The following is a 26,369-nucleotide window of genomic DNA, read 5'->3' as shown; positions in this document are numbered from 1 at the left end:
CCCTTCCTAATGCCCCGGACGCCATTCACACAAATTTCCAACGCTACCAGCCTGAATCGCGCCACAGCGCCCACCTCGGCCTTTGTCATTGTGTTGGCACGAACACTCAGTTCAGCTGGATTCGCGTTGGTGAGTAAGGTCGTGTGATCAACTTATCCATCCTCTCATGCCTTTGACCAGAGCCTACTTGCAATATGGGTGGGATGGCTTTTACCACTGCAATCCATGCAGACAAAGCCGATACCACGTCAACGGAAAACACCACCTCACTTATCGAATTTACCAAAATACCCGCACAACCGACGTGCATCTGCCCCAATTACACTTACACCCATACTTGAACCTCGTGAAGGAGGTGACGATGTTATACCCAAGCGCGTTTATTTTGCAGACCGCCAGTCAGTTGCCGAACAACGACGTAACACCTTGCCGGCGGAGAGCTCTACTTCGGCAGTTATTGAGGAACCTCTTCCAGACGCCGCATCAAAGCCGCCCACTGTTGTGCCCCCTTTGACCCCTCCCGCTACCCCTCCTGTTGCCAAACTTTGCTTCGATGGCATTGACGACTCCGTGATCGATTCCGACTCGTCTCGTCACTCCTCAATGGCATCCCTTCTCCCATCGGGTCGTTTGCAGAAGCTGAAGCTTGGTTTTACTGGCAGAGCCAAGCGGCACGTCGACAACAAGCACGTTGAGACACCTTCCCCAGTCAACCTTGGTAAGTCGCGTGGTAACCGAGCCAAGAAACGATGACTTAATATCTTCTAGAGGGCGAAGGTCCTGTTAAATCTGCCAAACGAAGAAGTGGTGGTTTTAATGCGCCATGGTCCGCCTCTCGCAGCCGAACACCAACCGAGATCACAATCGACTCTGAACCACAGACCCCATCAACGTCTCGACTATCTCTTGTGCGCTGTTTCACTCCAACGAGGTCGAACACGTGTCCGCCGTCAACGGCGACGTCTACATGTCGATCTCGTTCGCGCAAAGCCCAACGACGGACGTCAACGCCCATTCCGCGTACTTCACCTTATGCTGCACCTTATTTTGCAAGTCCACCTATTATTTTAGATGACGGCTATTCAGGGCTTCCCCAGTTGGAGGACGAAGTCAGTTTCACACCGAAACAATCACCTGTTATCGGCGAATTTGGAGAGAAGCAGAGTAATGGTTGGGATCAAAGTCATACCACTACCTCTACACACGGCCGTTTTCCTCGCGTGCAGAGGGTTATTTCCAAGCGCAGATCTGCAAGCGAGAGTTGGGCGACGCGATCGCCCGTGCCCCCGTCATTTTAATTTAGCCTTGCTACTATATCTAATTTGTGAGTTTTCCTTGCCGTGGTTGCCTAAGCCTAACTAACCCTTGAACTCAGATTGCTATCCTACTTTATTACACTCATAGCATCAACAACCCAATGTACTTTTACACCATCAACATCCACATCTCATTTATATTCGCTATTTACTTCGTTTTGTAAATTACCTTGAAGCAAAATCACATGACAACATCAATCCTACATTTATCGTTCATGGCGTTGAAATCTCTAGATCGAACAGCCCTCATAGTCATCGACCTGCAGAATGACTTTGTATCTGGGAGCCTTCCCGTTCCCGGGGGCGCAGAAATCGTCGATACAGTGAACCGCCTCGTAGATCTTCCGTTTGCACTCAAGATCGCAACCAAAGATTTCCACCCAGCCAACCACGTCTCTTTCGCACTCAGGCACGACTTGCCTGTTTTTACAAAGGCCACCATCTTCCATCCTTCTGATAAAGCTAGGACAAAGGGTCTGGAACAGGTGTTATGGCCTGCTCACTGCGTTGTCGGTACAAGCGGCGCGAATTTCGTGCCAGGCTTGAATACAGATGACTTCACCACCATAATTCACAAAGGAGTGGATCCCGACATAGAGTCTTACTCCGCGTTTCGCGACATATGGCATTACCAAAACTCCGATCTCACTCGTGTTCTGCATAAGGAAAATGTGACGGATGTCTTCTTCGTGGGTCTAGCTGGTGATTATTGCGTCAAGTACACTGCACTTGATTCAGCATCCTTTGGATTCGACACGTGGGTAGTACGCGATGCTGTCAGATGCATCTCCGACGACAACATTGCGTGGGATGAGATGGAGAAGAAGGGCATTCGGTTTGTCGAGTCAGCCGAGTTGATTGCGAAATTTTCAACCTTGGAAGCCTGATATCCTTTCTTTATCTAACGATACCCGTCCGTTCATGATTTTGAGTATTGCACAAGGACTCTTATGTATGTGTGCGTAAAGACCGGTCTTCACGATACACACAATTATTATCATTCAGACAGGCCATCATGCGCGAGAAGGGCCAAGATGGCATGAACAACTGGGTTGTCCGAACCAGAACTGAGATTCGTGCCACCTTCCATACATCGCTGAAGTTGTGCATCTAGTAAACGTCTAATACATCAACGTTAATTGTGTAAATGGGGAAAAAAGGTAAAGCCGACCGTAGGTGATTGGCCAGGATGCCAATTCGGGGCCATGCCTTCAATTTAACGGCATTTTCTTTGCTGCCAATAGTGAGACCCCCTGCGACGTGGTTGACAGTCAACGGGCCGCCAAATAGCAGAAGAGCATAAAGTGGTATCTGTTATCCGGGTTAACTTTGGCGTAAATGATGGAACATCGTTTACCTCAGTCGCGTCTCGCAAAAAGACTTTGGTAGTCATATGTTTTTGAAAGTACGCAACGAATGGGGATTTCCAGACTGCATTGCTAAAGAGAATACTCGCCGGGTGAAGGAAAACCCTGCCTGTTCCGATATCAAAGAACTTGAATTCGTTCGCGGTGTTTTCCCTCTGAATTGCCCCCGCTTGAACCTTGTCAAATTTGACAGCAGACTTTGGTAGGTGTACACGCGCGACGCGAGGCCACAAGCCCCCGGCGATAACAGCTTTCAGAAGATTCACATTTTCGCTGTGTTTGTTGAGCTCTGGGGATGTGGGAACGGAGTCGTTGGGTACGAAGCCGATCTCCACCAACGAGGACAAAAGATCTTGTCGAAGTGTGGTAACTTCTCGAATAGTATCCGTAGCAATGAAGTTCTGTTGGGAAAGTTAGCAAACAATTGCGGCGTATTTTGATTTACTATTTACCTCTTCACAAAACAATTTTATTGCATGATTAGAACTCCCCTCCGACCGCATTTTTGCGCACTGGCTAAATGCCTCCAAGTCGGTAAGGAGATCGCTTCTTCCCGAAGCAAATCGGGCCCTTGCTCTAATAAAATATGAATGAAGGCAAAAAGCAGGTTATTCCTTCAGAGCTTACTGTTTTGCCTCTTCTCTTTTGTCCATGGGGGCGACAAATATTGACTTTGAGGATAGGCATGCAGCAATAGTCAGGATTGGGTTCAGGCATTGAAAGATGGTGCCAAATATTAATATCTGCAGCCAAGTCAAGCATCAACAATGTTTGATCAAACTAAACTCTACCTTCGCAAGCCTGATGTCAAGTGGTAGCATCGACTTCACGAACCGAGATAATCAGAAAATCATAATGATAATAAACGAGGTGGAAAGTTGCTCACAATATGTTTTCCAAGTGCGGTGAGTTTGTTATCGGAATCTACGGCCCCGATTTCTTGCAGGGTTGTCCAAGCTGTGTTCATCGCTGACAATGAGGGTGGATCAATGGCTTGACTCAAAAAAGACTGAGTTAAAGTGAGCGTAAGAGTTAGAGCGAGCGTAAAAGTAAACAGTTTAAAGTCGAATGTATACCTTGACATCAGCAGCCTCTCTCGTCGCCTTCACCGTTAATGAGATGCTTTCCAAGGGAACCCGAAGGATTTCAGGGGTCGGAAATGAGGCCATCGCTGTTTCACGCCTTCTCGTATAAAGCTTATAACACACCCCTGGTCTCGTTCGTCCCGCGCGTCCTCTTCTCTGCCTTGCAGCGGCACGAGTGACCCATGTTTCTACCAGCCGCAACAAGGCTGATTCCGAGTCGTATCGAGTTTCCTTGACTTTTCCTCCGTCGATAACATGTGTTACGTCGTCAATAGTAATCGACGTCTGGGGTGCTGTTAGAAAAGAGTATGGAAGGAAGGTAGCCGCATACAGACCTCGGCGACATTGGTAGCAACAATAATCTTCCACAAAGAAGTTTTCTTGAAGACCCGCTGCTGTTCCATATTGGAGAGATTGGCATGGAGAGGTAAAACCTCGCCTCTTTGCCCGATAACCTTGCGGATCGCTTCGGCACATTGTCGAATTTCGTTAACACCAGGAAGAAAAATGAGTATGCCGCCTGGCTCAGTCTCAGTCGATCTGATGTGGTCAACGAGTGCTGCAATCAACTGTAACCAACTATCAGGATGCAGAGGCCGCTGGAAAACAATGATTTTACCTGGTAGTCCAGACGTTCCGTCTTGCTGATGCTTTGTACTACATTGATAGTTTCTTCATCCAACCCATGTGATCTTAGTTCATCGCGTAAAGCATCCCCAGCATCGGTTTTCTTGCTCTGTTTGACGGAAGAAGGCCTATATGACATTAAGGAAACGATGTCCTCCAAATAACTGGAATGATGTTAGATGTAAAGATTGAGCTTTAGAGACTACACACAAATCTTTGACTGGATGGGTGAAGCCGGGGATGGTCAAGAGGGGAGCGTCATTGAAATATCGCACAAACGTCTCGTGATTGATGGTTGCTGACATCAGAATGACCTTAAGCCTGGGATGGGTTTTAAGCAGCTCCTTCAACTCGAGGAGTAGGAAATCTCCGTCCAACGAACGCTCGTGAACCTTCCACAGGCGAATCAGAAAAAGTTACAAAGTGGAACAATTGGGCTATACCTCGTCGACAATAACGTGGGTGACATTTTGTAAGCTGTCCCCCGAGCTCAGGCGGCGCAGAACGACTCCAGTGGTACAAAACAGCAGCTTCGTTCTCTTGTTCTGTTTGCTCTCCCCGCGAACAGCATAACCGACACAGCCGTCCTCGAGGCGCTCATATGAAACGCGTGAAGCCACCGAGATAGCAGATATTCTGCGTGGTTGAGTTACTATGATCGATGCCTCTCCGCCCCTGTTGGAAAGTATAAGGGAGTCCAGGATAAATTGGGGAACTTAATGTCCTTGTTCAGCTACATTCCAAAAATAGGTTAATGCCCTTACTTTGTGTCGTTTTCCCGCAGCCTGTTTTCGTAGAAAGAGACTCAGTAATAATGACATAAGAACGTCTTCATTAACCACAAACCCGTTTCGCCCACAACAATCACGACCCGGCTCGATTCTAGATGTTCCAAAAATTGATCTCTGGCCGCAAACGCAGGCAGCCGCTTTCTCGTGGCCAATATTGGTGCATACTGGATAGAGACACGTGAGAATTTCAATGAGAGAATGTATATTCTAGAATCGGTACCTTATCACTTGCTTGAAGGACTTCAAGGTCATGTTTCATTCGATTATTTTCATGTGGGTTGTGGTGGCGATGTTCTATCATCCTCTTTTCTCTCTTGCCACTAGGTGTTATATCTGGGTGAGGGGAGACAACTGAGGGATCAGAAGTCGAGTTTGAATCACGAGGAAGGATATTCCTCAACACGGTAGATATATCTGGTGGACCGTTATTCTCCATGGTTTCCCATTCATCCTCCAAAATTCTCATAATGGCCATAAAAAGTCCCTCGTCTGGTTGCAAGTCGGATTCTAATGCTAGAAGCAGCCTCGAGAGAAGGTGAAGACGAATGTACGGTGGTATCGAAGTTGATGTGAGATATATTGGTGTATAACCTGGGCGAGGAAAATCTCCATCCGGGGCAAGGAAAATGTGAACTTGGATTGGTGCGGTAAACAACGGCAAAACAATGTGATTCGGGTCCTCAAGGTAGGCGCCGAGCGCTTCGTACTCATTCGGGTCGATGGCGTAAGGTTTCGCTCCGTCTAGGACCAGAGATGGGTCAAACTCTTGATCAATAAGCCTTTTACCAAGCGTGACCAGCAGTAAATCCCAATTGTGAGCAACCTCCAGATTTGATGTAGAGTCCTTAATGGCGTGAAGTGGCCATCCTGCCTCTTTCACCGCCTTCTCCTCAATCCAACGCTTTTTCAGATCCTCCGTTCCCGAGTGTGCTGAAGTAATGAAGGGATTTGATGAGTTGTTGCTTGGAAGGAACCTAATTGGGAGATCGCATTCAGGTACCCGGAGAACAAGGTATTCAATGGACGCTTCAAGAGGACTAAGAGATTTGAAGAGTTCCGAGATCAGTGGTGAGGCTGTCGAAAGGAATGTGGAAGCGTCTCGTATTTGTCTCGAGTTGAAACCAAGATGGCCTAATTGCTTGTTAATGCTTGACAGGACTTCTTGAGAGGGTAAGGTAGACGCAGTGTCCGAAGTCTCTGGGTATAGTTCAAAGCCCTAAAAAGCGGAATTGTCAGAGAGACTGTTGCAACGTAAAGAATTACTTACCGTTTTCACTGCTTTCTCCACCAAGTCACGCAAACCGGAAGCCATGCGGACTTCTGGTAATTGAGAAAATTCACCAGACGGTGTATATTTGCGCGAATCTGAATCTTGAGAAGATTTCATTTCTTGCGTTTGAGCATTTTTCGCTTGTCGCTGTTCAACTCGCTGTTGTGCAGCAAATGGGTCGGCATCATACATCCAGTTTTGATGCTCCGGAATGGTTTTGTGGGCTGATGCCAACTCTTTCCAGTAATCCCTGGGTCCAGCGGGAAGAACATAATCGAGTTGTATACCATTGCAAAACTAGCGAATTTACATGTTCAGAAACAAATGGGGACACCATCAACGCAAACATGCCTGTACGAACACGATACAGAGCGTAGGTTGCACCCCAATGACGCGCCTCTAACGCGGTGGGCTTAAAGTACTGTGGATGCGGTGACATGCGAACTTGTTCCCGCTCCGAGGTTTTCTTGCTGATCTTGCTCAATGTAACCACAAAGGACCACCCGCTTTCTCCGTAGTTTCTCTACGAAAAGATTAAAATGGCCAAGGCAAGACAAAATGACAAAACAAACGAACCGTGTCGACAACCGGTTTCTCCCAACCAAATTTCTGACATCTAACACAATGAACGTAAGTGGATGCGGTGGTGTACTATGAGCTGCCAATCAAACCTCTCCTGCAGAAGACTGAGCGGGGTCTTTGAACCTGGGGGAAAGAGTGGTGGTGGGTCCACCTTAGCTGGGACGCTCGCAGAGCTCAATTCTGAAGGCTTCGAAGGTTTTGATGAGTTCCCTGCATTTCCTGATTTAACGATGCCTTTACGAGGGGGCATTTGAAGAAACGACTTCGGCTTACATAAGTCGATTGACCATTCTTCTCAACTCCCTCTAGTCATGGCCGACCAGGACCTCTACAACCTTGAATTCCTTTCCTTGGTCGCGAAAATAACACAAGAGATTGATAATTACACTGGGATCAATGACAAGACTCTTGCGGAATTCGTTATCTCCCTCCATGAGCAGGCTAACAAGAGCCTGCCCGACTTTAAAGCTCAACTAAATGATGTTGGTGCCGACTTTCCAGATTCTTTTGTTGAGAACGTAGATCGTTTGATCCTCAGCATGCACCCCAAACATAAGAAGCACTACCCAAAATCTGCGAAAGCGAACGGGAACTCTAAAGCCGACGAAGGTAATGGTGAGCTCAGCGAGAAGGAGAGGCAGAAGAGACTTTTCCCTGGACTTGCTCTGCAAGACAAGGACGTACCTCCTGCCGTCCCAGATGATGTGTTTTTGCAAGAACTTGGCGACCTTGTTTCTGGGAAGAAGTCGCGCCCTAGTCCAACTCGTGACGAGCCATCGCCAAAACGTCAGCGGCGGGGTCGCTCACCCTCCCCTAGAAGAAGAAGTCCAAGTCCAGGGAGAGGAAGAGGGGATCGAAGGGATGATAGGTGGGGTGGTCGCAACGGAGGTGGCAGACAGATGGACGAGCGGCCAGTCATTTTTAAGATATATAATGGTAAAGTTACCGGCCTAAAAGAGTTTGGCGCGTTCGTCACTTTGGAGGGGGTTATGGGGAGAGTAGAAGGTATTTCTCTCTTTTACTCTTGGATGAACTTTAGTAACAGTTCCTCAGGCATGGTTCATGTATCCAGCATTCAGACTGGTGCACGAGCGAATTCAGCGTCAGATCTACTTAGCAGAGGGCAACAAGTCAAAGTCAAAGTGATGAGTGTTGCTGGCAATAGAATCGGGCTCTCTATGAAGGATGTCGACCAGGTTTCGGGCCGGGATCTTACTCCACACCTTCGCATTATGTCTGAGGCCGAGCTAGAGGAAGAACGCGTTCGAGCAGCGCGTGCATCTTCAGGTGCCAATGCCTTGCCACTACGATCAAAAGATGAGGGACCCGTCAGGTCTGCCAAACGCCTGACGTCACCAGAGCGTTGGGAAATCAAACAACTGATATCGTCCGGCGCAATCGACGCATCAGAGTATCCAGACCTTGACGAGGACTTCAACAATCCCATGGCGCATGTTCAGGTTGAAGAGGAGTTAGACGTCGAAATTAGGGAAGATGAACCGCCATTTTTGGCCGGACAGACGAAACGAACTCTTGACCTTAGTCCCGTGAAGATCGTCAAGGCACCTGATGGCTCCCTCAATCGAGCTGCTCTTGCTGGAGCGTCACTTGCGAAAGAGCGACGCGAGTTGCGACAACAAGAAGCTAACGAAGAGGCTGACTCTCAGGCTCGAGATTTCAGCCAACCTTGGCTTGATCCTATGTCGAAAGAGACAGACAAGATGTTCGCCCAAGATTTGCGCGGGAATTTGAAGGGTCAAAAGGCTGGAGAGGTTCCATCTTGGAAACAACAAAGCTTCAACAAAGCAACAACATTCGGCGAAATAACATCATTGAGCATTCAAGATCAACGCAAGAGTTTACCAATTTACAAGCTTCGAGATCCTCTTCTGAAAGCCATCGAGGAGGTAAGCATCTGCCACATTCCACACACGAGCAATTTTTGAATAGTTTAACAGCACCAAGTTCTCATTGTCGTTGGTGACACTGGATCTGGAAAGACTACGCAAATGGTACAATATCTTGCCGAGTCTGGGTACGCCGAAAGAGGGAGGATTGGTTGTACCCAACCTCGTCGTGTAGCTGCCATGTCAGTGGCGAAACGAGTATCTGAAGAGGTCGGTTGTCGGCTTGGTCAGGAAGTTGGGTATACCATCCGGTTCGAGGATTGCACGAGTCCTGAAACGCGGATAAAGTACATGACGGACGGTATGCTTCAGCGAGAATGCTTGATCGACCCATTGTGCAGCTCGTATTCTGTAGTTATGTTGGATGAGGCGCATGAGCGTACAATTGCTACCGATGTTCTCTTTGGCCTCCTCAAAAGTGGGTCCTTCGTCTCTGTCTTCATACCATAAACAATAACCTTGTCCTTACAGAGGCTGTTAAACGCCGTCCCGATCTGAAACTCATTGTGACTTCAGCTACTCTCGATGCCGAAAAGTTTTCGAAATACTTCTTCGGATGCCCAATCTTCACCATCCCTGGCCGAACGTATCCTGTCGAGATTCTGTACACCAAGGAGCCAGAGTCAGATTACCTCGACGCCTCTCTCATCACCGTCATGCAAATCCATCTTTCGGAACCTCCTGGTGATATCCTACTCTTCCTCACTGGGCAGGAGGAAATTGATACTGCTTGTGAAATTCTTTTCGAGCGTATGAAAGCCCTGGGACCCAAAGTTCCTGAACTTCTCATCCTCCCAATCTACTCAGCCCTCCCATCCGAAGTACAGTCCCGAGTATTCGAGCCGACGCCCCCTGGAGCTCGTAAAGTTGTTATTGCTACGAACGTCGCAGAAACGAGCTTGACGATCCCAGGAATTTACTATGTCATTGATCCAGGGTTCTCGAAGCAGAATGCATACGATCCGAAGTTAGGAATGGACTCCTTGGTCGTCATGCCTATCTCGCAAGCGCAGGCCCGGCAACGTTCTGGTCGAGCTGGGAGAACAGGTCCCGGAAAGTGCTATCGGTTATACACGGAGGCAGCATATCGAAACGAGATGCTTCCCAACTCTATCCCCGATATCCAACGAACCAATCTTGCTGCTACCATCCTTCAATTGAAGGCCATGGGCGTTAACGATCTGCTCAGCTTTGACTTCATGGATCCCCCACCTGCACCGACAATGTTAACCGCCCTGGAGTCATTATATGCGCTCTCAGCGTTGGATGACGAGGGCTTGTTGACGAGGTTGGGGCGAAAAATGGCTGATTTCCCGATGGAACCACCATTAGCAAAAATGTTGATTGCATCTGTAGAGTTGGGATGCTCAGAGGAAATTCTTTCCATCGTTGCCATGCTTTCTGTTCAAAGCGTGTTCTACCGACCAAAGGAGAAACAAGGGCAGGCTGATTCTAAGAAAGCAAAGTTCCATCAGCCTGAAGGTGACCACCTAACCCTGCTTACGGTTTACAATGGTTGGAAGGCGGCAAATTTCTCAAACCCGTGGTGTTATGAGAACTTCATCCAAGCCAGGAGCATGAGAAGAGCACAGGATGTAAGAAAGCAGTTACTTGGCATCATGGATCGGTGCGCTTACTCCCTCTCTTCTTTGTAAAAAATGCATTCTGATGCTTTACTCTAGCTATAAACATGACATATTGTCGGCTGGCAGAGACTACAACCGAGTTAGGAAGGCCATTTGCTCTGGCTTCTTCCGGAATGCTGCCAAGAAAGATCCTCAAGAGGGATACAAGACGCTAGTCGAAGGTACCCCGGTGTACATCCATCCATCTTCTGCGCTTTTCAACCGGAACCCGGAGTGGCTTGTTTACCATGAACTTGTGTTGACAACCCGCGAGTATTGTCATAATGTGACAGCCGTTGAACCCAAATGGCTTGTGGAGGTTGCGCCACAATTCTTCAAAGTTGCTGATGCGAACAAAATCAGCAAACGTAAGCGACAGGAGAAGATTGAACCGCTGTTCAACAAATACGAGAAACCGGACGAATGGCGTTTGTCAAAAATCAAGCGCAGCGCTCGCTCGGTACGTCATGTCTTTTTAACTCTCTGTCTTTGCTTACCGTCGTGAAATAGAGTCAAACATTCGGATGAGCGCCTGGCTTCTAAGTGTTTCGTCCATTATTGTTGCTACAATAATCTACTCCACGGGTTCAATTGTAATTGGGGTTTGGTGGAAATGTGTACCACCATTCAAGGCCGCATTACATTATTTATCAAGGCTTTATGTAATAATTGAATCTTCATTGGAAGGCTAATTTGAACGAGTCCATCAACACGAAAAATTTGTATCACAGACCTTCTTCCTAACCAACAAATCGTACAGCATCCGCGCTCACATAGTACTTTGCTACCTCTCCTGGCTTCGTTGGGGGCGCGGCGGAATCTGGAACGAGCATGAACGTCTGAGAGAAGACACGGGGATGACCATCAGTCGCTCTGTTGGGTGTATTTGGAGGATTTCCAGCTGGTCCTCTGCCATGGGTGACATTTCCAGAGACAGTAATTAATAGCGACGGCGGTTGTGTACCCGGTATGGGATGACAATCGAACGACTGGACCTCATGTTTTGTCATGGGCATCGTTTCTATGAGCTGTCGAAGGCCGTCTGCGCCTTGGAATGGCTTCCCGTTCCATGTCAAGGAGGATGATGGGCGGTAGAACTGGGGAAGATCTGCCAGACGTGTATCGGAGTCGTAGGTTGCATAGTATATGCGCGTGAAGTTATCTGCAGCCCTTGTGGCAATTTCGATGCTGGGAGGGGGTTGTAAGGCGAGCCAGTGTAGCGAAGAGATTGGACGCACTCGTTGGGTGTTGGTGCAGACATTGATTACACCATCATTTACATGGTGACTTGGGTGTGACTTCTTCTCTTTCAAGTCAGTCATGTCCGAGTCAGAGATTCGTTTATTGTCTCTCAATTGCTGGTTTGCTCTTTCTTTATATCTCGCGTTGTTTTCTCAATATTTCATTCAGGGGACTCAAGTATGTTGCCAAAAACCGCACTGAACGCATTCAAGCCATAGCACGTTTCCTGGCGGACTCGGATCACGACATTGTTGCTCTCCAAGAAATTTGGGTCTTTGCGGATTATGAACATGTCCTAGAGAGTGTTTCCAAGCGCCTGCCTCATTCAAAATTCTTCTATAGGTTTGACATATTTTCTCATTTTCCAACTTCGTCCTTACAGCTCGTGTCAGCGGTGCACTTGGCGCAGGCCTTGCCATCTTCACTCGTTTCCCTATAGTCACAACATCTGTCAACCCATATTCTCTCAACGGGTCGCCTATCGACGTGGCGGCTGGTGACTGGTTTGTTGGAAAAGCAGCTGCAAGCGTAACCATTCTTCACCCCGTCCTCGGTCATGTCCAAATATTCAATACTCACGTATGTGCTATGCGTCTTTGATTACACAACGTTAACATTGTCCTTACAGCTCTTCGCCAAAGGTGGTGAAGACGGTCCTGAATACAACAGAGCACATCGCCTGGTCAATGCATGGGAGTTCGCCAAGCTAACGCGCCAAGCAGCAGAGCGTGGTCGCTACGTTATTGCTGTACGTACATTTCTCTTTGCCGCATGGAATAATGCTCAACACCACGCAGCTGGGCGATTTTAATAGTATCCCACCTACGCTTCCAATGACTGTCATTCGAGACCACGCGTCTCTGACCGACTCATGGGTGGTTACCCATCCAAACCCTGACGCTACATCCGTGACCAACGCCCTAGAAGCCATCACTAAACTTGGCATCACAGCAGACTCTCCTCTTAATTCCTACTCTGCAGCGAAAGGGTATGCCGCTGGCAGCTGGGGAAAGCGCCTCGACTATGTTTTATACCGACAGCCCGAGAGACACCAAACCTCACCTGGACAGACATTTCCTTTGCTCAAAGCAAAGGAATGCAAGGTCGTCCTCACTGACCCCGTTCCTGGTTACAATTTCTCCTACTCTGACCACTTTGGCTTGGATGCAACATTGCACATCGAAGCGAGTGATGTCCAAAACGCAGAAGCTTCCAAAGAGCTTTCAAACGCGTCTATTGCGACGACGATTCAAGCACTCACGGCTTGCTATCGCTTCTCGCGCGAACGCTCTAGGAAAGAGCTTGTCATATTTGCTCTGTGTATCATCTTACTCCTCGCAATCATCATTGGCTCGGCATGGCTTCCACATTCCTGGATCAACCCAATTTTCATGCTTTTCACCGTGTTCATTGCATGGTTGGCGACAACGATGCTGTATGAAGGCTTCTTGTATGGCAATTGGGAGTGCAACGCCCTCATGAACGTCATCGAAGAGCTGGAAATATACAGAAAGGGCTTGGACATCCAGTCAGGTGTCCAACGGGATGTGGGTGATTATGTTGGTTGACGCAGATATGTTGGTTGATGCAGACGCTTATACCCCGCTGACGACAATGGTGAACATCTTTCGACATTATGAATATACCACTAATTTAAATAACTATTGAGATATAATGTATGTATTTTACAAACACATTTGCATGTCATGGCCAGCAGCCCCATTTAGTATCGTGTACAACGTGGTAGGAGAAGCGTGTAAGTATTTGCGGTCTTGTCATGATAAGTGCGATGAATGACTCGCGTAATGTTGGGTCGTAAATAGCGTCGTCTGGTTGGCAGGCCCGGAGTGTGACCAGTTTTCAACGAGGGATGTGATGTCTGGATGGCTAGCGCTAGCAAAACTGCGTCGGATGGAAGGTGAAGGAGGAGGTGATTGAACGCTTGACATCCCAAAGTTCGCCGTCGTTCGAAGTGTATGCGAGCTTCGATGGTGCCTCGGTTGAGGACGAACTGGTTGTGTGGCATCTAGGTGCGGAAGAACATTGGAAAAGGCAGAGTGAATGCGACGCAGCCCTGGAGTAAAGGAAGGATCTGTCGGCAGTGGTGTAGGCGGGGCTGATAGCGCTGGCGGTTGTGAGAGTTGTAATTCGGGAATAATATCTAGATCTGCAAGGTCCTCTAAATCTTCTAGTTCTGCATCAGCGTCATTGTCAAGTGTGAAGAGACGAGACGAAGGTTTCCGAGGCCACACAGGTGATTGCACCCAACTTGCATCATCGTATTCACTTCCGGTCGAATCGGAGTCGTCTGATTTCTTTGCAAATTTTTCTTTGACACCGTCCATTCCCAAGTTGGACTCGGCGCCATCTCCGCTAACGATAACAGCCCTATCGCTCTCAATCTCTTGTTCCAATTCCTTCTCTGCATTTGCACATAAAAGTTGAGGGGATCGGCTTTGATATTGAGGTAAGACATCGCAAACAAAGTCCCGCATAGACTGAAAGGAGCGCCGGGAGGCATCAAGGAAGGGATAGGCCTGGAAAACATGGATCTGTGATAATCTTGTAAGCTAAAATATCTACTCAACTCGAAAACACGTACAGCATCTTCATAAAGTTCGTGTCTGACTTGAACACCTGCCAGTGTTGCCTTATGTGCGAGCAACGTGATCTCGTCCCGTAATACCTCCGCGTCGCCAGCTTGTATAAGCAACGGAGGAAGTCCTTTGAGATCCCCAAACAGTGGACTCGCATAAGGGTGTGTAAGATATTGCTCTGTGTGTTCTCCAAGATAGAGGGCGATGGGGTTCATATGATTTTCAGGTGTCGGGCACGGAACCACATCATAGGGCGCGTTGGAGTCCCAAGATTCGCAACTCATCGTGAGATCTAAGAAAACAGTTGAACGACACGAAGACATAGGCGATATGAGTTACTGACCGACCCAGGGAGACATGAGAATGCAACCAGACGGCATGGCATAGCTGTTATCCCTCAGATACATCAACAAAGCGAGAGAAAGACCACCTCCGGCGCTGTCTCCGCATACTATGATGTTTTCTGGAGGTATGTGCAGGTCTTCTACCAGCCTAAAATATCCGGATACGACGTCATGCAAGGGTCCAGGGAAACAAGTTTCGGGAGCCAATCGATAATCCAAAGCTATGCAGCGGAATCAGTAAACAAGATAAAAGGGTAGATCAAAAGAGAATGCACCAAAAACACGTGTATCTGTGTACTTTGAAAGAGGGATCGAGATGATTCGCTGGGCGGCCGCGCTAGAAAGGTAGTAGGCACCTAGAAGGGGGTTGTCAGCTGGGTGATTAAGAGATGAATGATGTATGATAGTCGCAGACCTCCATGGATGTAGAGAATAACACGCTCCTTCCGTTTGGGTTCACCAGGGCCGTGGGAGTGATTCCCCGCCTTCCACTCTGTCTGGAGGCGCTGCCAAGTCTTTTTCCCCACAACCCACTCCCCACAAAGCTCCCGCAAACCTGATTCGAGGGCATCGTACTCCGCGAGGATGCCTCGGAGTTGACGCCTCCTGACGCGAAAAGTAACAGGAGTCACGAGGGCATCTGATGGCAAGGGGACGAGACCACCGATGCTCATCATCATGCGAATCGTGCCCTTTGGAATTTGAAATGAGATTGTCAGGGTCCCAGCGACGGATCATAGAGCTCACAATGTCGACAAGTGAGCTATGACGCTCAGCACCACGGATAAGGCTTGTAACAATAGTCATTTCTATGCCCCAAGATTTGCGCCTTGGGCCCCATATATGATGAGAAAGAACATCCGAAGTAAGTTCGGTCGCTGAGAATGAGATGAGTGTCATTGGAGTGATAAGTGTCAATCGGACTGAACGTACCTTTTGAAGCGACGAGTGCGGCGAACTTCCAATAATCCCACATCCTCAAGGGAGTTCTAGGTTGTAGCTTAAGCTTCGGATCGACACGAGAGGACGGGGGAGCGACGCCGGGAGTAGAATAATGCAGAAGGGAGTCTGCAAGCGAAAATGAAGAAGATGGAGGAGGCATAGAAGTGTATTGAATAATGGTGTTTGAATGAAATAGCCAGGAGGGCAGCAAAGCAGAAATAGAGAGTACGAGTACAAGTTACATTCTACATACTACCATGTAGTTTCACCGCACGTCACGTGCCTATTCAGTAGTCGTCTCCCCGAGTAACAACTTCCTTCACCGTCGGCCGAAGTAGGATCGTGTGTTCCTGCTATTGTATTAGTACCAGGTAATATAAATCAAATACATACTACTCACAAACTGAGCTGTCATCGATCCACGCTGGTCGCAGAGAGGTGGATAATCTTGTACAATCCCTTGCCCAACGAGGTGATTTAGCTACATCAAGATTCATGAGTCAAAAGCATGTGAAATCTTGTCAATTCCAAATAAATTTGCGCTCACCGCAAGGAGGTATTTGCTCTCGCCAGCCCTATCGAGGTAGCGTCGACAGAAAGGCAGCGTACCAAAATTCTTATTGATGCTCTTCAGGAGTGTTTTTGCTGATGTTAATCTGCATCCACCGTTAGCCAACCGCTCCGATCTCACCGTCCGAAAACTCACCGTAGTGGCACGTGAGGCGCGTCCATTCTTCTCGCATAGTGCGACACTTCGCCCTGCGCATTCGCTGAATTAGATCGACGCGGATGATAATAACAGCATGGTCAGCCATACACTTTCCACAATCCGCCCACGGCCCGTAGACCCGAACGTTTCAATAGCAAAGTATTCTCCTTCCTCCATTTTTGTCTGGTCGTCATTTTTCACCAAAAGAATCGACTTTCCTCCGTGAATTTGATAAGGATTGATGGAATGTCCGCTAAGATTCTCAATGGGTTTGACTCCATCACGGTCAGCAGACATGGGATGAAAATAAAAAATTGCCTACCCGGATACACGGTCCCATTAACCTCTACCTCATATGACTCCATCGTTTCTTGGATAGCGCCAGCAATTTCTCCTAACCGGGCGTCGATTCCTGATTCCTGTTGATCGAAATAATCAATCACAGCGAGAAAGTCAAAGCAATATATCCATACACGAATACCAGTATCAGTGGCGGCCTTTACAGCCTCAAGAAGCTTGTTGTACGTTGGCTCCCAAGTCAGCGTGAACGCAGAGTCCGCAATCCGTCCTTTGACATGCACACCAATATCCACTTTCAGAACGTCTCCCTTCTGAAGCACTAGAATGGGATTAGACACCAATGTAGCAGAAGAACGAAACCTAACAAACCGGTTGTATCCCCAGCGTTTGGTGTATAATGCGCCGCGCAGTTATTCAAACTCAAACCAGTCGGAAACCCAACCCCAGATAAAAGGCCATCTTCCTCCACAAGCGCGCGAGTCCCATCTTCAATATTGTTCGCAATCTCCGTCATCGTCATACCCGGACGAATATGTCTCCGCGCATGTTGTCGAACCTGACGGTGAACCTCTGCAGCACGGCGAATGCTCTGGTACGTCTTTTCCGGATCCTCGTTTGCCATCCTCTCGTCGTACCGCTTTTCTTCCGACGTCGTGCGCCATGAATTACTTGAGAAAGAAAGATTAACTTTATCCCCTGCCACCCTGAGAAATGACGTGCACGCACTCATCCTTGTAAGGCTGGATTTCACCCTCTGGATATATACCGTCAGGGAAGAACTTGGACAAGCCAACACGCGGGGGGTCTGACTGTTGAGGCTTCTTCTTTTTTGGCTTTTTCTTCTTTTTCTTCTTCTTCGCGTCCCCTTCAGTAGTGGACAATCCACTGTGAGATCGGGGACATTACACAGAACGTGTTCGACGTACCCGTTGCCCCCGTTTCACCGACCTCCTCTACGTCGTCGTCTTCTTCAACCTCAAGAGATGGGTCCTCGTCGCCATTAAGCTTAGTTTCAGCGTTGGTTGTTGCGCTCATGAGTCAAGACTCAAGGTTTTAGACAAAGCTTATTACTGATGAGTGATAGTATCGGAATCTCCCGACATACTCAATCTGTGCTTGGCGTTCGTCATCAGGAAATTAAAGTCTCTTCTAAGAGTATTATCTACAGAGTGATAGTATTAAATACCTCCAAGCCGCTCAACATACACTTTCCAGATGAGACCACCAACTTCTCCAACCTCCAAAGTATTCGAACCTAGTGGAAGATGCACATTCCATTCACCCGGCTGCTCAGGCTGCTCCTTCACAACCAGCCCGTTCACCTTGAGCTGCACCTCCCCCACCTTCTCCACCTTCTTCTTCACCGCTTTGACTTTTGAAGGAGATGCCTTGGAACTCCTCGTCACTCTAGCTTTTCCTTTACCCTTGCCCTTTTTTCGACCATTCTTAACAGGAACATCAACCTCCATCTCATCTTCATTTTCATCGTGATCTCCATCCTCATCACCACTGCTCTCCTCCTCTGGATCACCAAGGAAAGAGACATCTGCCACAACCACGCCAGTTTCCCCTGGAACCAGTCGGACGGCCCAGCTCTTGACTCCGTCTTGATGATTGAGGTTGAACAACCTTCCACGAGGCTGTATCCGAAGCGATACAGACTTCAGTTGATGTGAAGGATGCAAAGGTATAGGAGCAGGGGAGTTCGATGTCGAATGTGCATTTAAAATCGAGTTCGGACGTAGGATGGGAGTTGACAAAGTTGGAATAGGCGTGCTCGAGGTAGAAATTGGGGGTTTATACGCCGCATGTGGATAGTGGGATGCCGTTGAATTTATGAATGATGTCCCAGGCACGATAGGCTGTGGTGTAGCAGATTTCGTTGGAGCCTTTGGTGGTTGGACGGTTGCAACTGACGATGCGGGTGTGATCGCATTTGAAGCTGGAAGAGCGGCAAAATTGAGGGTCGGGGAAGGAGCGGGAGGTTGTGATGGTGCTTTCGTAGCCGTATTCGCAGGGACACGGAGAAGGAGTGATGACGTTGCGGGTTCGGTCTTGGCGATAGAAGGCGTTGAAGTCGAGGCCACCAACTGAGTTGCCTGTGGCTTTATCTTTATCTTGTTTGATGGTTTTGTGTACTCTGGAATCGAGAAAGGAGGTGGTAGATCTGCCATGAGTTGGTGAAAGTATTTCTAGAGTTACCAGTCAGCCGTCATTGAGGATCATCATACGACCAACTAAAGTACTTTGAGAGCAAGTGCATCTTCCCAGATGGGTGTGTGCTCCTGGTTGAAAGTCATTGCATTGGAGAAGACCAGTTCTACATCTGCTGCGAAATCCGCGGCAGAGGCGTATTCCTTTCGTTTGATGCGTTTCTAAACCGAATTCAAGCCAAAGGTTATCTGAGAACCAGGAAATCCAACGTACAAAGATGTTCTCTAAGCATTGTGGTTTCTTAATCTCCTTATAATAGATTGCCCATTCCTTTTTGGAAGGTAATTCCATAAAGACTGTAGACATGGTACGGCCCCTGTCAAGATGCAAATAAACCAAAGAATCAAGGAAACAACAAAGAGACATACGATGGGTCAGTCTTGTCCACTAGCTTCTGAAGCCTGGACTTGATCAAGCGATTCAGGTTTGGCGCCTTTGATTTACCCTTCTCATCCTCTCCATCCCCTCCGTCCTCGTTGCTTGGGGCTAGCTTATTGTATGTTTTGTTGGTCAGTTTCTGGGGGACATTAATGCAGGCGTAAGAATCGAGGCAGTATATGCAAGCAACGGAGAAGTGCTCACCAGCAACTCCTTTGCGTCCTTCCATATGGGACTATCTTTCATATTGTATTGTTTTGCGTTGCTGAAGCAGAGCTCAAAGTCTTGTCTGACCTCTTCAAGGGATGCATAACCGCCATTATCAATCTTCTTTTTGATGTCATCCAGAGCAATAGGTTGTTTTATTATCACGTAGTAGTCAGCATATAGGCGTTTGGAGGGTTTGCGTAAAAAGTCCAAGGAGAGCGCTCGGCCCCTGTGAAAAAAGGGAGTTGAAAGGTCAGCGACATCATAACGATGCGAAAAGGTCGAATAAGGCAGGAAGGCTCACTCACTCCTTGTTGACTGCATCTTTCACGGTTTGCCACAACGTCAACCCCTGCTCTTTGACCACTTCTGGATCTCCAACCACCGTTCCACCTGTAACATCGACATCCACCGTAACTGGGTCGGACATTGTAATATCCATGTCGGAGGATGAGCCAACTGTATCTCGGCGACGTTTCACTCGTAAATCGTCGACGGCCACCGCACCACTCGACCTGGGGTGTTCTCTCTTTGACATTTCTCAGCCCGTGTAGTTTTTTTCCACGTCGGCGTGATATTGGTTTAAATGCGATGAGCAGGAGTAAAACAGGCGGATGAACCCAACCTCCATATTACGTCACGTGACTATGTGGCGTTGTTTCTGCCAGCTTGAACTTCATGGAGCAGCTGGTATCACCCGAAGGCTTCTTTATCTAAAATGGCTGTTTAGAGGGCGCTCGAAAGAAATTTCGGAGTGGTCTACGATTATGCAGTCAGCTGTAAAAGTCTTTATCTAATCTACAATCTTGGCAATTCTCAATTCTCGCATGCGTTTCTTCGCGGCCCAGGAATGGTTGTTGAGCCCACCGTGAAACGCCCAACTTGCCCGCTTCGAAAGTGCGCTGTCGTCGTCCCGAGGTCGAAAGGAATATTTTCGCATGATACTCGCTCCGCCAGGCTACGAATCGGATGAAAAGACGTCCAAGCTATCAATGAGAGTATAACTCACATGTTCGCCAAGATATGAAGTCACATCTGTAGCAAATCCATCGACCACGACGACACATGCACCTTTTTTCACCTCGACATACTCCTCAAGTTGTTTTATTCTCCAGGTTTCGCCATACCAACTGTCTAACTCTTGTTCGGCCTCTCCGTCGGACAATTTTTTATGCATGCGCTGCACTGCCTCAACGAGATCGTCTTCTCGGGCTCGCCGCAATTTAGAGACAAGCTTAAGCTGGTATAAACCAAGGATTATCCACTTGGTGGGGTCCCAGTCCATGTAGGATGGCCCAGAGCGAAAGTCATGTGGGAAAGCATGCTTTACAGACGCGTAAGCCATATCTCTCTGCAAAGATTAGCCAACATACATGCTGGGGGACTCATCAGACCTGTAGCACCAGAAAGGCAAAAAAAAATGTTGCTTACAAAATTGTGGTTTCCTTCTCCTCCCGTCAAAAGGGCAAGAATCTAATGAAACTGTCGGCTAGGCTTCTGCAACAATAGCCCATACGCACAAGACTTCCTCTCGACGTGTCTTCGTCGGAATACGGCTGCAATCCATTCCAGTGTGCTAGACTTGCATTTCCACCTCAGTCCCACATGCGTATAAAGAAAAACAGTGACGAACGAATTTACAAGGAAGGTGCAGTGCCAGACTAGAGAGACCGTGGGATGAATACTTTGCTGTTGCACGGGTATTACGTGAAAAACGTACTAAACAGATGCGAGACTAGTCCTCCCCAAATGAAGCCACCGATAGCATCACCCCAAAGGGACCCGAGAAGGGTTGGGAGGACAAAACCAAACGCAAGTGCCAAAGGAACTATAGAGAAGGCTTGAGAAAACGAAATACCCGGATGATCGAAAGTGGACCATAATATTTATGCTGGAGCACGACGACTGCAGAGAGTGTTAGAGCTACTTCCAACTTCTTTAAATATTCCACCCACCCGGATCTTTTTCGAGGTCGTCACGTTCAACGAGCCCCATGCGCTCGTATGTAGGTTTGAAAAATATCCATCCCATGTGGGAGTAAAAGAGACCTCGGGTAGCAGCGTATCTATAACCTGTTTCGGTGAATACGAATTTCATGTATGGAAAAGTAATCTGACGGATCATGAACTGGGTCATCGGTAAACCTCTGTGACAACATGAGAAAATATAAAATATGAATACACGGGCGACGAACATGATGAAGTCTGTGTCGAAGGCACCTGGATATGGGTGACAAAATAAGGAACGTCACAGGCTGCTAGGCTGGTGCTCTCTTACGCACCACCACTATATGCGCGTTATTATATGAGATCTGTTAAACAAAAGGATGGACGGCGCACCTTAATGGATCCCTGGAAGGCCGATGACCCCAGAATCGCTAACACAACGCGGACGGGTAGAGACGCGCAGAATGCCCTATGAGAGTAGAGACGGTGATAGCCAATGGTAATTCTGCAATCGAGTGAGAGACAGACAACAACGCGTAAATGATGACCGACCCAAAATCTGCCAGTTGCCAAATTAAAAAGGCCATGAGAAGGGTAGGGCGCCGAGCTTCCCATATTGGGTTGTAGATAAACCCAGCCAGAGCGGCGAGGTGCACGAGAACAAAGAAGATGGCATTGGACCACCATATCTTGGGTGTTGGTGAAGCAAGTTGTTCAACGGGCATTGAGTACAAGTGGAACGGCAGGAGGTGAGAAGAGGCGGGGGTTTGGACGGCAGGTGATCTATTTATATAATGGTTTTGCCAAGCCTTTAGCCTTCAGTTATCTCGGTTACTTCGGTAAGCTTACTATTGAATCGACACGGCGCTGCGGGGTATAATCTTAGCGCGCTTCATCCACGACTTCCCTCACTCCTCGTATCTCATCTTCCTGCGTCACCCATATCCCCCAATTTCCCTCGCCACCACTTCCCATCCCCATACCAGCTCGTTTAAATTCCATTTCGCCTTCTACCCATTTCCCACCGCTCAAATGGATTTCACAAAGTCCTCGCGGCAATAAGCTTTCTAGAACAGTTGCAACACTTTTCGTGTTGATTCCAGAACCAGGCATAAGCGTCAATCCCCACACTTCGTCTTCAACAAGGCTCTTCGCCTCTTCGAATAACTCTTCCAGCATGGGAAGTGCCAAATGCGCCGCCTTGCCTTGTCCACTGTCGAATTGGTCGATATGTAGCTTCTCTGGCGATGTATGGGCCGTACCTAGTTAATATACGAGATATCCCTCCGATATCCACGATATCTCGCAAAGCTGAGTATGTGTCAACGTATGAACGCATAGGTTGAGCAAATAACAGGCTGACCTTCCTGGGCGTCCCGGGTCATGTCAAAAGCTCTGTGAAAGCAGACTACGCCCGATGAGAGCTGTCTTCAACACCCCTTTACTTCATACCTTCGAAAGGTAAGATTTCGTCGACAAGTCTGAAAAAAAAAATGAGTGTTTTTGATAAACGCCGGGATTATGGGTCGCACCTTTTCATCACCTCAGCGTTCACCCGACCATCCTTTGACAAAGCACCAACTACGAACCCTCGTACATTACGTTGTTTGAATATTCGGATATCTTCTAGCATGACGTCCACTTCCTCTTCCGAATAAAGAAAATCACCGATGCGAGGACGCACCATCACCTGTGAAACGTTATCAGAAGCCAGTCGATTCCTCTGCCGCGCTGCCAACCATGAGCGGAACGTCGACAGCTCTCTGAATGGATTTCACAAGACCAAGACTAGGAGTGGTGCCTCCCCCGATGCCCAAGTTTCCACAGACTTCGAGCCTGTCTGCTCCAGCTTCAACAGCACTGATAGTTTATGGCGATGAGTCCGAGATGGAGAGTATACAGATAAATTGAACCTACTTTATGGCAGATTGGACGGAGTCTACGCAAACTTCGATGAGCAACGATCCAGAGGTCGCAGACATGGAAGAAGATTGTGAAGCAAGGTCATAACATGAGTCGCGGTCACTTGATGATTGTGGGAAATCTGTTTAGTTTTCCATCTTGTCCTCGAACAACCATGCCTTCTGATATGCCCCGCTGCCGTGTGAGATGTTTGTAAAAACTAACTCGCTCTTAGCTGATAACGTCTGCCAGAATTATGACGAACAAGGCGGGCCCATTCGTAGAGGCTGTATTAAAAAAGATACTTGCAGGTTTATCCATCCTGATGATCCCGCCTGGGAGAGAGCACCTATCTCAAAATCTTCTCGCAATTCTTTTCCGGTATGCACGTATTCTCCTAGTTAATCATTCACAAATGAGAAAAGTCTTGTAGCCACACAGTGCACGACGAGATTCATGGGGTGCACCTCCACCAGTGCCGAAATCCCGAGTTGATCCTCTTGATTCTTCAGTATGGGGTCGTACAACGGCAGACAGTTCTTCTGGTTCGGGATGGGGAGGATTCGGGAAAGGTGACAGTGGCGCCGGAAAAGCAGATTCGTCCCGGTCAAGTGGCGGTAATGACAAAGATAAAGGAGCAACAGATACTTCGTCGTGGAGTGCTCCTTCTACTGGGAATAGCTGGAGTTCTATCGCTGACGGAGAGGGTGGCGGATGGGGTGGAACTGGATGGGGTGGAACTGGAGGCGGATGGGGTGGAACTGGAGGCGGATGGGGTGGAACTGGAGGTGGATGGGGTGGGGATGGGGGTGGGTGGGGTGCTTCATCTTCCAGTGATCTGTCGTCAGCAAAGAAGAACGCAGACGACAAGGAGGATAGCGGGTGGGGTGGTGGTGGATGGGGTGCCTCGTCCTCCAAGGATCAATCATCTACGAAGAACACAGACAACAAGAAGGATAATGGATGGGGTTGGGGTGGATGGGGTGCTTCGTCTTCCAATGACCAATCAACTACGAAGAATGCAGACAACAAGAAGGATAAGGCTGACGCGCCAAAAAGTGGCTGGGCCGTATCCAGCAGCCTACAAACTTCATCAGCGGGGAGCTCAAGAACATTGTTCAACGACTATGCTCAAAACAAACAAACTACGCGCGGATCGGGTGCCGCTGCTAGCGTGAAGGACGTCGAAATGGCAGAACCCATCAGTAATCGTGCTTCGGAGAAACGAACCGAAGTTGATCCACGACGACGACCCAGCGTCCCGGCTGCACCTGCATTAGTGCCACTTGCCAAACCTCCCCTACCATCCAAGGCAAAACCGATGGTTTCAAACTCTTCAGATAAATCCTCTGTTCAGCATAAATCGCAGGTCTCGCGACGGTTCAGTAGTTCCGAAGGTCGTGCCAATCTCTATGAAAGGGTCATCAAGTATGTCTATTGTTGCTTACGGGACATTCTCTTCTAATAACTCATTGTCCTCGAAGAGCCACTCAAACTGTTGCCATACTCCAGATGCAGTTGTCACGTGCAGTGGCCGATGATGATAGATGGAAGCGCACGCAAAATTCAGCCATATATTCCCGCGCAACACCTGCCACACGAGTCAAGCTTGATCACCAGCGTAGTATCTACGCGCACAAAGTTCAAGATCTCAAGAAACGTCAGAGCCGCGCTTTTCAGCATCTTATGGAGTTACCTGAGTTTCCCATGAAGACTTCGCATCACCGCGATGTGGGGCTCGATAAAAGGAAGGTTGCAGAGTATACAATGGAGCTTCGTGACTGGTTCCAGAGCCTTCAGCTCGACAAGCGGCTTGTACTTGCACGAGCCGAGGCAAACCAGGAGTCTGACAAAACGCCACCGACGCCGGGCCAACAGGCTGATCGAATTCGGAAGACAGCAGGGGACCTTCGTGCAAGTGGATCTTGGTCTTGGAAAGACCTGAAAGATGTTTTGGGAGAGCTAGAGAGTCAGGCCAACGTCGTGTCTGAGGATGTCTACTCTGGGGCATACACGCGGGATTTGGGTACGCGCCTGGCAGGATTTCGAAGCGACTTGGAGAAATCACGAAACGCCCAACATCGGAAAAAACTCGAGCAAGTCTCTTCCCGGTCGAAATCAATTGGTGTTCTTCTTGAGAAAGAAGTCGAGAAGGCAAACGGACTATACGAGCAGATTAATTCAAACAAGAATGAGCTTGATTCTTTGTTGGCAGAGACAGAGAAAATGAATCAACTTTGCGACCAGGTGAGGATGTCAAGTATCCATCTCTTTTTTTGTTCTTTATATAACTCCCCTGCGCATAGATGGAATCTCAGCTCAAGGATTTCGAAACCTGGCACCAGGAAGATTCGGCTCGTATCAAGGAACTGACGGAGCAACTTCAAACACTGCACAAGTACCGCAAGGCCAAACCGAAGCCAGCCCCCTTGAAAGTTGAAGATATACTGCCCAAGCTGCATCCATTAATACAAGATATGGTACAAAAGGAAATCATTCCAGTCTTGGAGTCAATCTATCGGTCTTGTTCGACCAACAACTTAAAGCTGAAGGCAGAGATTGCCAAGCTTCTGGAACCGATTGAGGCTTCAGTGGACGATGTTCGGTCCCGGGTCAAAGTGGTGGAAGCAGTGGCGGCCCCACAATCACCTCAATAGAAATTTGCTCAGCCAGAGAGATTATCCATCCAATGTGTATTATATATCTAGTTCTGATAGTTTTTGTGATCAATGCGTCGCACACACAAGTGGCAGATCATCCTCTGAATCACTCTCAGGTTGTGGTATATAACGGAGATATCTCCCTGGCTCCTCGCCCAATTCCTCAATGTACCGCCTCAGCATTTCCTCTCTATCATCCTGTCGAACCTCGAAACCTTCAGAACCATGTCTAACTCGCGGGTCTCTGATTTGGGATTCACTCGATGAAGAGTACTCGTCCGAGCTCACTGCCTCTTCCCCATACAGTGTATTTCCGCCTTCCTGATAATCAGGGTGGTACGGGGGCAACGGTGAGATC

General features: G+C 48.3%; 12 protein-coding genes across 12 annotated transcripts; 5 read left to right on the top strand and 7 right to left on the bottom strand.

The window, feature by feature from the left end:
* Window positions 1-9: 9 nt before the first annotated feature.
* On the top strand, window positions 10-1,298 carry LACBIDRAFT_301211 (uncharacterized protein; the record flags this gene model as incomplete). Its single annotated transcript, XM_001874014.1, has 3 exons — window positions 10-129; window positions 181-718; window positions 769-1,298. 3 exons carry the CDS (start codon window positions 10-12, stop codon window positions 1,296-1,298), a joined length of 1,188 nt encoding a protein of 395 aa, XP_001874049.1.
* Window positions 1,299-1,531: 233 nt separating this feature from the next.
* On the top strand, window positions 1,532-2,300 carry LACBIDRAFT_181719 (uncharacterized protein; the record flags this gene model as incomplete). Its single annotated transcript, XM_001874013.1, has 1 exon — window positions 1,532-2,300. The coding sequence occupies one exon, from the start codon at window positions 1,532-1,534 to the stop codon at window positions 2,201-2,203; it is 672 nt and encodes a 223-aa protein (XP_001874048.1). The 3' UTR covers window positions 2,204-2,300.
* A 13-nt stretch (window positions 2,301-2,313) lies between these two features.
* LACBIDRAFT_243398 (uncharacterized protein) lies at window positions 2,314-7,288 on the bottom strand (the record flags this gene model as incomplete). Its single annotated transcript, XM_001873401.1, has 19 exons — window positions 2,314-2,437; window positions 2,488-2,627; window positions 2,674-3,084; window positions 3,136-3,259; window positions 3,311-3,426; window positions 3,475-3,507; window positions 3,570-3,692; window positions 3,760-4,053; window positions 4,104-4,337; window positions 4,388-4,559; window positions 4,606-4,787; window positions 4,839-5,110; window positions 5,160-5,180; window positions 5,242-5,350; window positions 5,407-6,402; window positions 6,454-6,753; window positions 6,818-6,977; window positions 7,025-7,072; window positions 7,128-7,288. 19 exons carry the CDS (start codon window positions 7,286-7,288, stop codon window positions 2,314-2,316), a joined length of 4,020 nt encoding a protein of 1,339 aa, XP_001873436.1.
* A 61-nt stretch (window positions 7,289-7,349) lies between these two features.
* LACBIDRAFT_301208 (uncharacterized protein) lies at window positions 7,350-11,098 on the top strand (the record flags this gene model as incomplete). Its single annotated transcript, XM_001874012.1, has 6 exons — window positions 7,350-8,043; window positions 8,092-8,945; window positions 8,997-9,363; window positions 9,417-10,572; window positions 10,628-11,030; window positions 11,081-11,098. The coding sequence occupies 6 exons, from the start codon at window positions 7,350-7,352 to the stop codon at window positions 11,096-11,098; spliced, it is 3,492 nt and encodes a 1,163-aa protein (XP_001874047.1).
* A 212-nt stretch (window positions 11,099-11,310) lies between these two features.
* LACBIDRAFT_301207 (uncharacterized protein) lies at window positions 11,311-11,831 on the bottom strand (the record flags this gene model as incomplete). Its single annotated transcript, XM_001873400.1, has 2 exons — window positions 11,311-11,758; window positions 11,809-11,831. The coding sequence occupies 2 exons, from the start codon at window positions 11,829-11,831 to the stop codon at window positions 11,311-11,313; spliced, it is 471 nt and encodes a 156-aa protein (XP_001873435.1).
* A 59-nt stretch (window positions 11,832-11,890) lies between these two features.
* Window positions 11,891-13,380, top strand: ISC (inositol phosphophingolipids phospholipase C; the record flags this gene model as incomplete). Its single annotated transcript, XM_001874011.1, has 5 exons — window positions 11,891-11,931; window positions 11,981-12,154; window positions 12,205-12,391; window positions 12,441-12,560; window positions 12,610-13,380. 5 exons carry the CDS (start codon window positions 11,891-11,893, stop codon window positions 13,378-13,380), a joined length of 1,293 nt encoding a protein of 430 aa, XP_001874046.1.
* A 207-nt stretch (window positions 13,381-13,587) lies between these two features.
* Window positions 13,588-15,855, bottom strand: LACBIDRAFT_301205 (uncharacterized protein; the record flags this gene model as incomplete). Its single annotated transcript, XM_001873399.1, has 7 exons — window positions 13,588-14,364; window positions 14,415-14,701; window positions 14,753-14,974; window positions 15,029-15,109; window positions 15,169-15,445; window positions 15,501-15,631; window positions 15,687-15,855. The coding sequence occupies 7 exons, from the start codon at window positions 15,853-15,855 to the stop codon at window positions 13,588-13,590; spliced, it is 1,944 nt and encodes a 647-aa protein (XP_001873434.1).
* Window positions 15,856-15,982: 127 nt separating this feature from the next.
* On the bottom strand, window positions 15,983-17,434 carry LACBIDRAFT_242662 (uncharacterized protein; the record flags this gene model as incomplete). Its single annotated transcript, XM_001873398.1, has 8 exons — window positions 15,983-16,045; window positions 16,096-16,176; window positions 16,243-16,351; window positions 16,402-16,454; window positions 16,513-16,679; window positions 16,727-16,823; window positions 16,878-17,023; window positions 17,074-17,434. The coding sequence occupies 8 exons, from the start codon at window positions 17,432-17,434 to the stop codon at window positions 15,983-15,985; spliced, it is 1,077 nt and encodes a 358-aa protein (XP_001873433.1).
* A 448-nt stretch (window positions 17,435-17,882) lies between these two features.
* On the bottom strand, window positions 17,883-20,041 carry BRD16201 (RSC complex protein; the record flags this gene model as incomplete). Its single annotated transcript, XM_001873397.1, has 6 exons — window positions 17,883-18,896; window positions 18,951-19,079; window positions 19,132-19,234; window positions 19,287-19,435; window positions 19,501-19,732; window positions 19,812-20,041. 6 exons carry the CDS (start codon window positions 20,039-20,041, stop codon window positions 17,883-17,885), a joined length of 1,857 nt encoding a protein of 618 aa, XP_001873432.1.
* Window positions 20,042-20,296: 255 nt separating this feature from the next.
* LACBIDRAFT_301202 (delta 9-fatty acid desaturase protein) lies at window positions 20,297-22,174 on the bottom strand (the record flags this gene model as incomplete). Its single annotated transcript, XM_001873396.1, has 10 exons — window positions 20,297-20,461; window positions 20,513-20,854; window positions 20,935-20,976; window positions 21,024-21,079; window positions 21,224-21,331; window positions 21,459-21,630; window positions 21,698-21,722; window positions 21,785-21,789; window positions 21,843-21,954; window positions 22,002-22,174. The coding sequence occupies 10 exons, from the start codon at window positions 22,172-22,174 to the stop codon at window positions 20,297-20,299; spliced, it is 1,200 nt and encodes a 399-aa protein (XP_001873431.1).
* A 157-nt stretch (window positions 22,175-22,331) lies between these two features.
* LACBIDRAFT_320880 (uncharacterized protein) lies at window positions 22,332-23,431 on the bottom strand (the record flags this gene model as incomplete). The annotated part of the gene is made up of 5 exons (XM_001873395.1): window positions 22,332-22,711; window positions 22,902-22,930; window positions 22,982-23,139; window positions 23,189-23,309; window positions 23,367-23,431. 5 exons carry the CDS (start codon window positions 23,429-23,431, stop codon window positions 22,332-22,334), a joined length of 753 nt encoding a protein of 250 aa, XP_001873430.1.
* A 95-nt stretch (window positions 23,432-23,526) lies between these two features.
* On the top strand, window positions 23,527-26,008 carry LACBIDRAFT_301200 (uncharacterized protein; the record flags this gene model as incomplete). The annotated part of the gene is made up of 5 exons (XM_001874010.1): window positions 23,527-23,553; window positions 23,604-23,732; window positions 23,785-24,779; window positions 24,836-25,598; window positions 25,658-26,008. 5 exons carry the CDS (start codon window positions 23,527-23,529, stop codon window positions 26,006-26,008), a joined length of 2,265 nt encoding a protein of 754 aa, XP_001874045.1.
* Between the last annotated feature and the right edge of the window lie 361 nt (window positions 26,009-26,369).

The sequence above is a fragment of the Laccaria bicolor genome, genomic scaffold (assembly GCF_000143565.1).
Source record: "Laccaria bicolor S238N-H82 LACBIscaffold_1 genomic scaffold, whole genome shotgun sequence".
In the NCBI taxonomy this organism is placed as follows: Eukaryota; Fungi; Basidiomycota; class Agaricomycetes; order Agaricales; family Hydnangiaceae; genus Laccaria; species Laccaria bicolor.
Note: the sequence above shows the minus strand (reverse complement) of the source record. Positions and strands in the feature narration are given on the sequence as shown.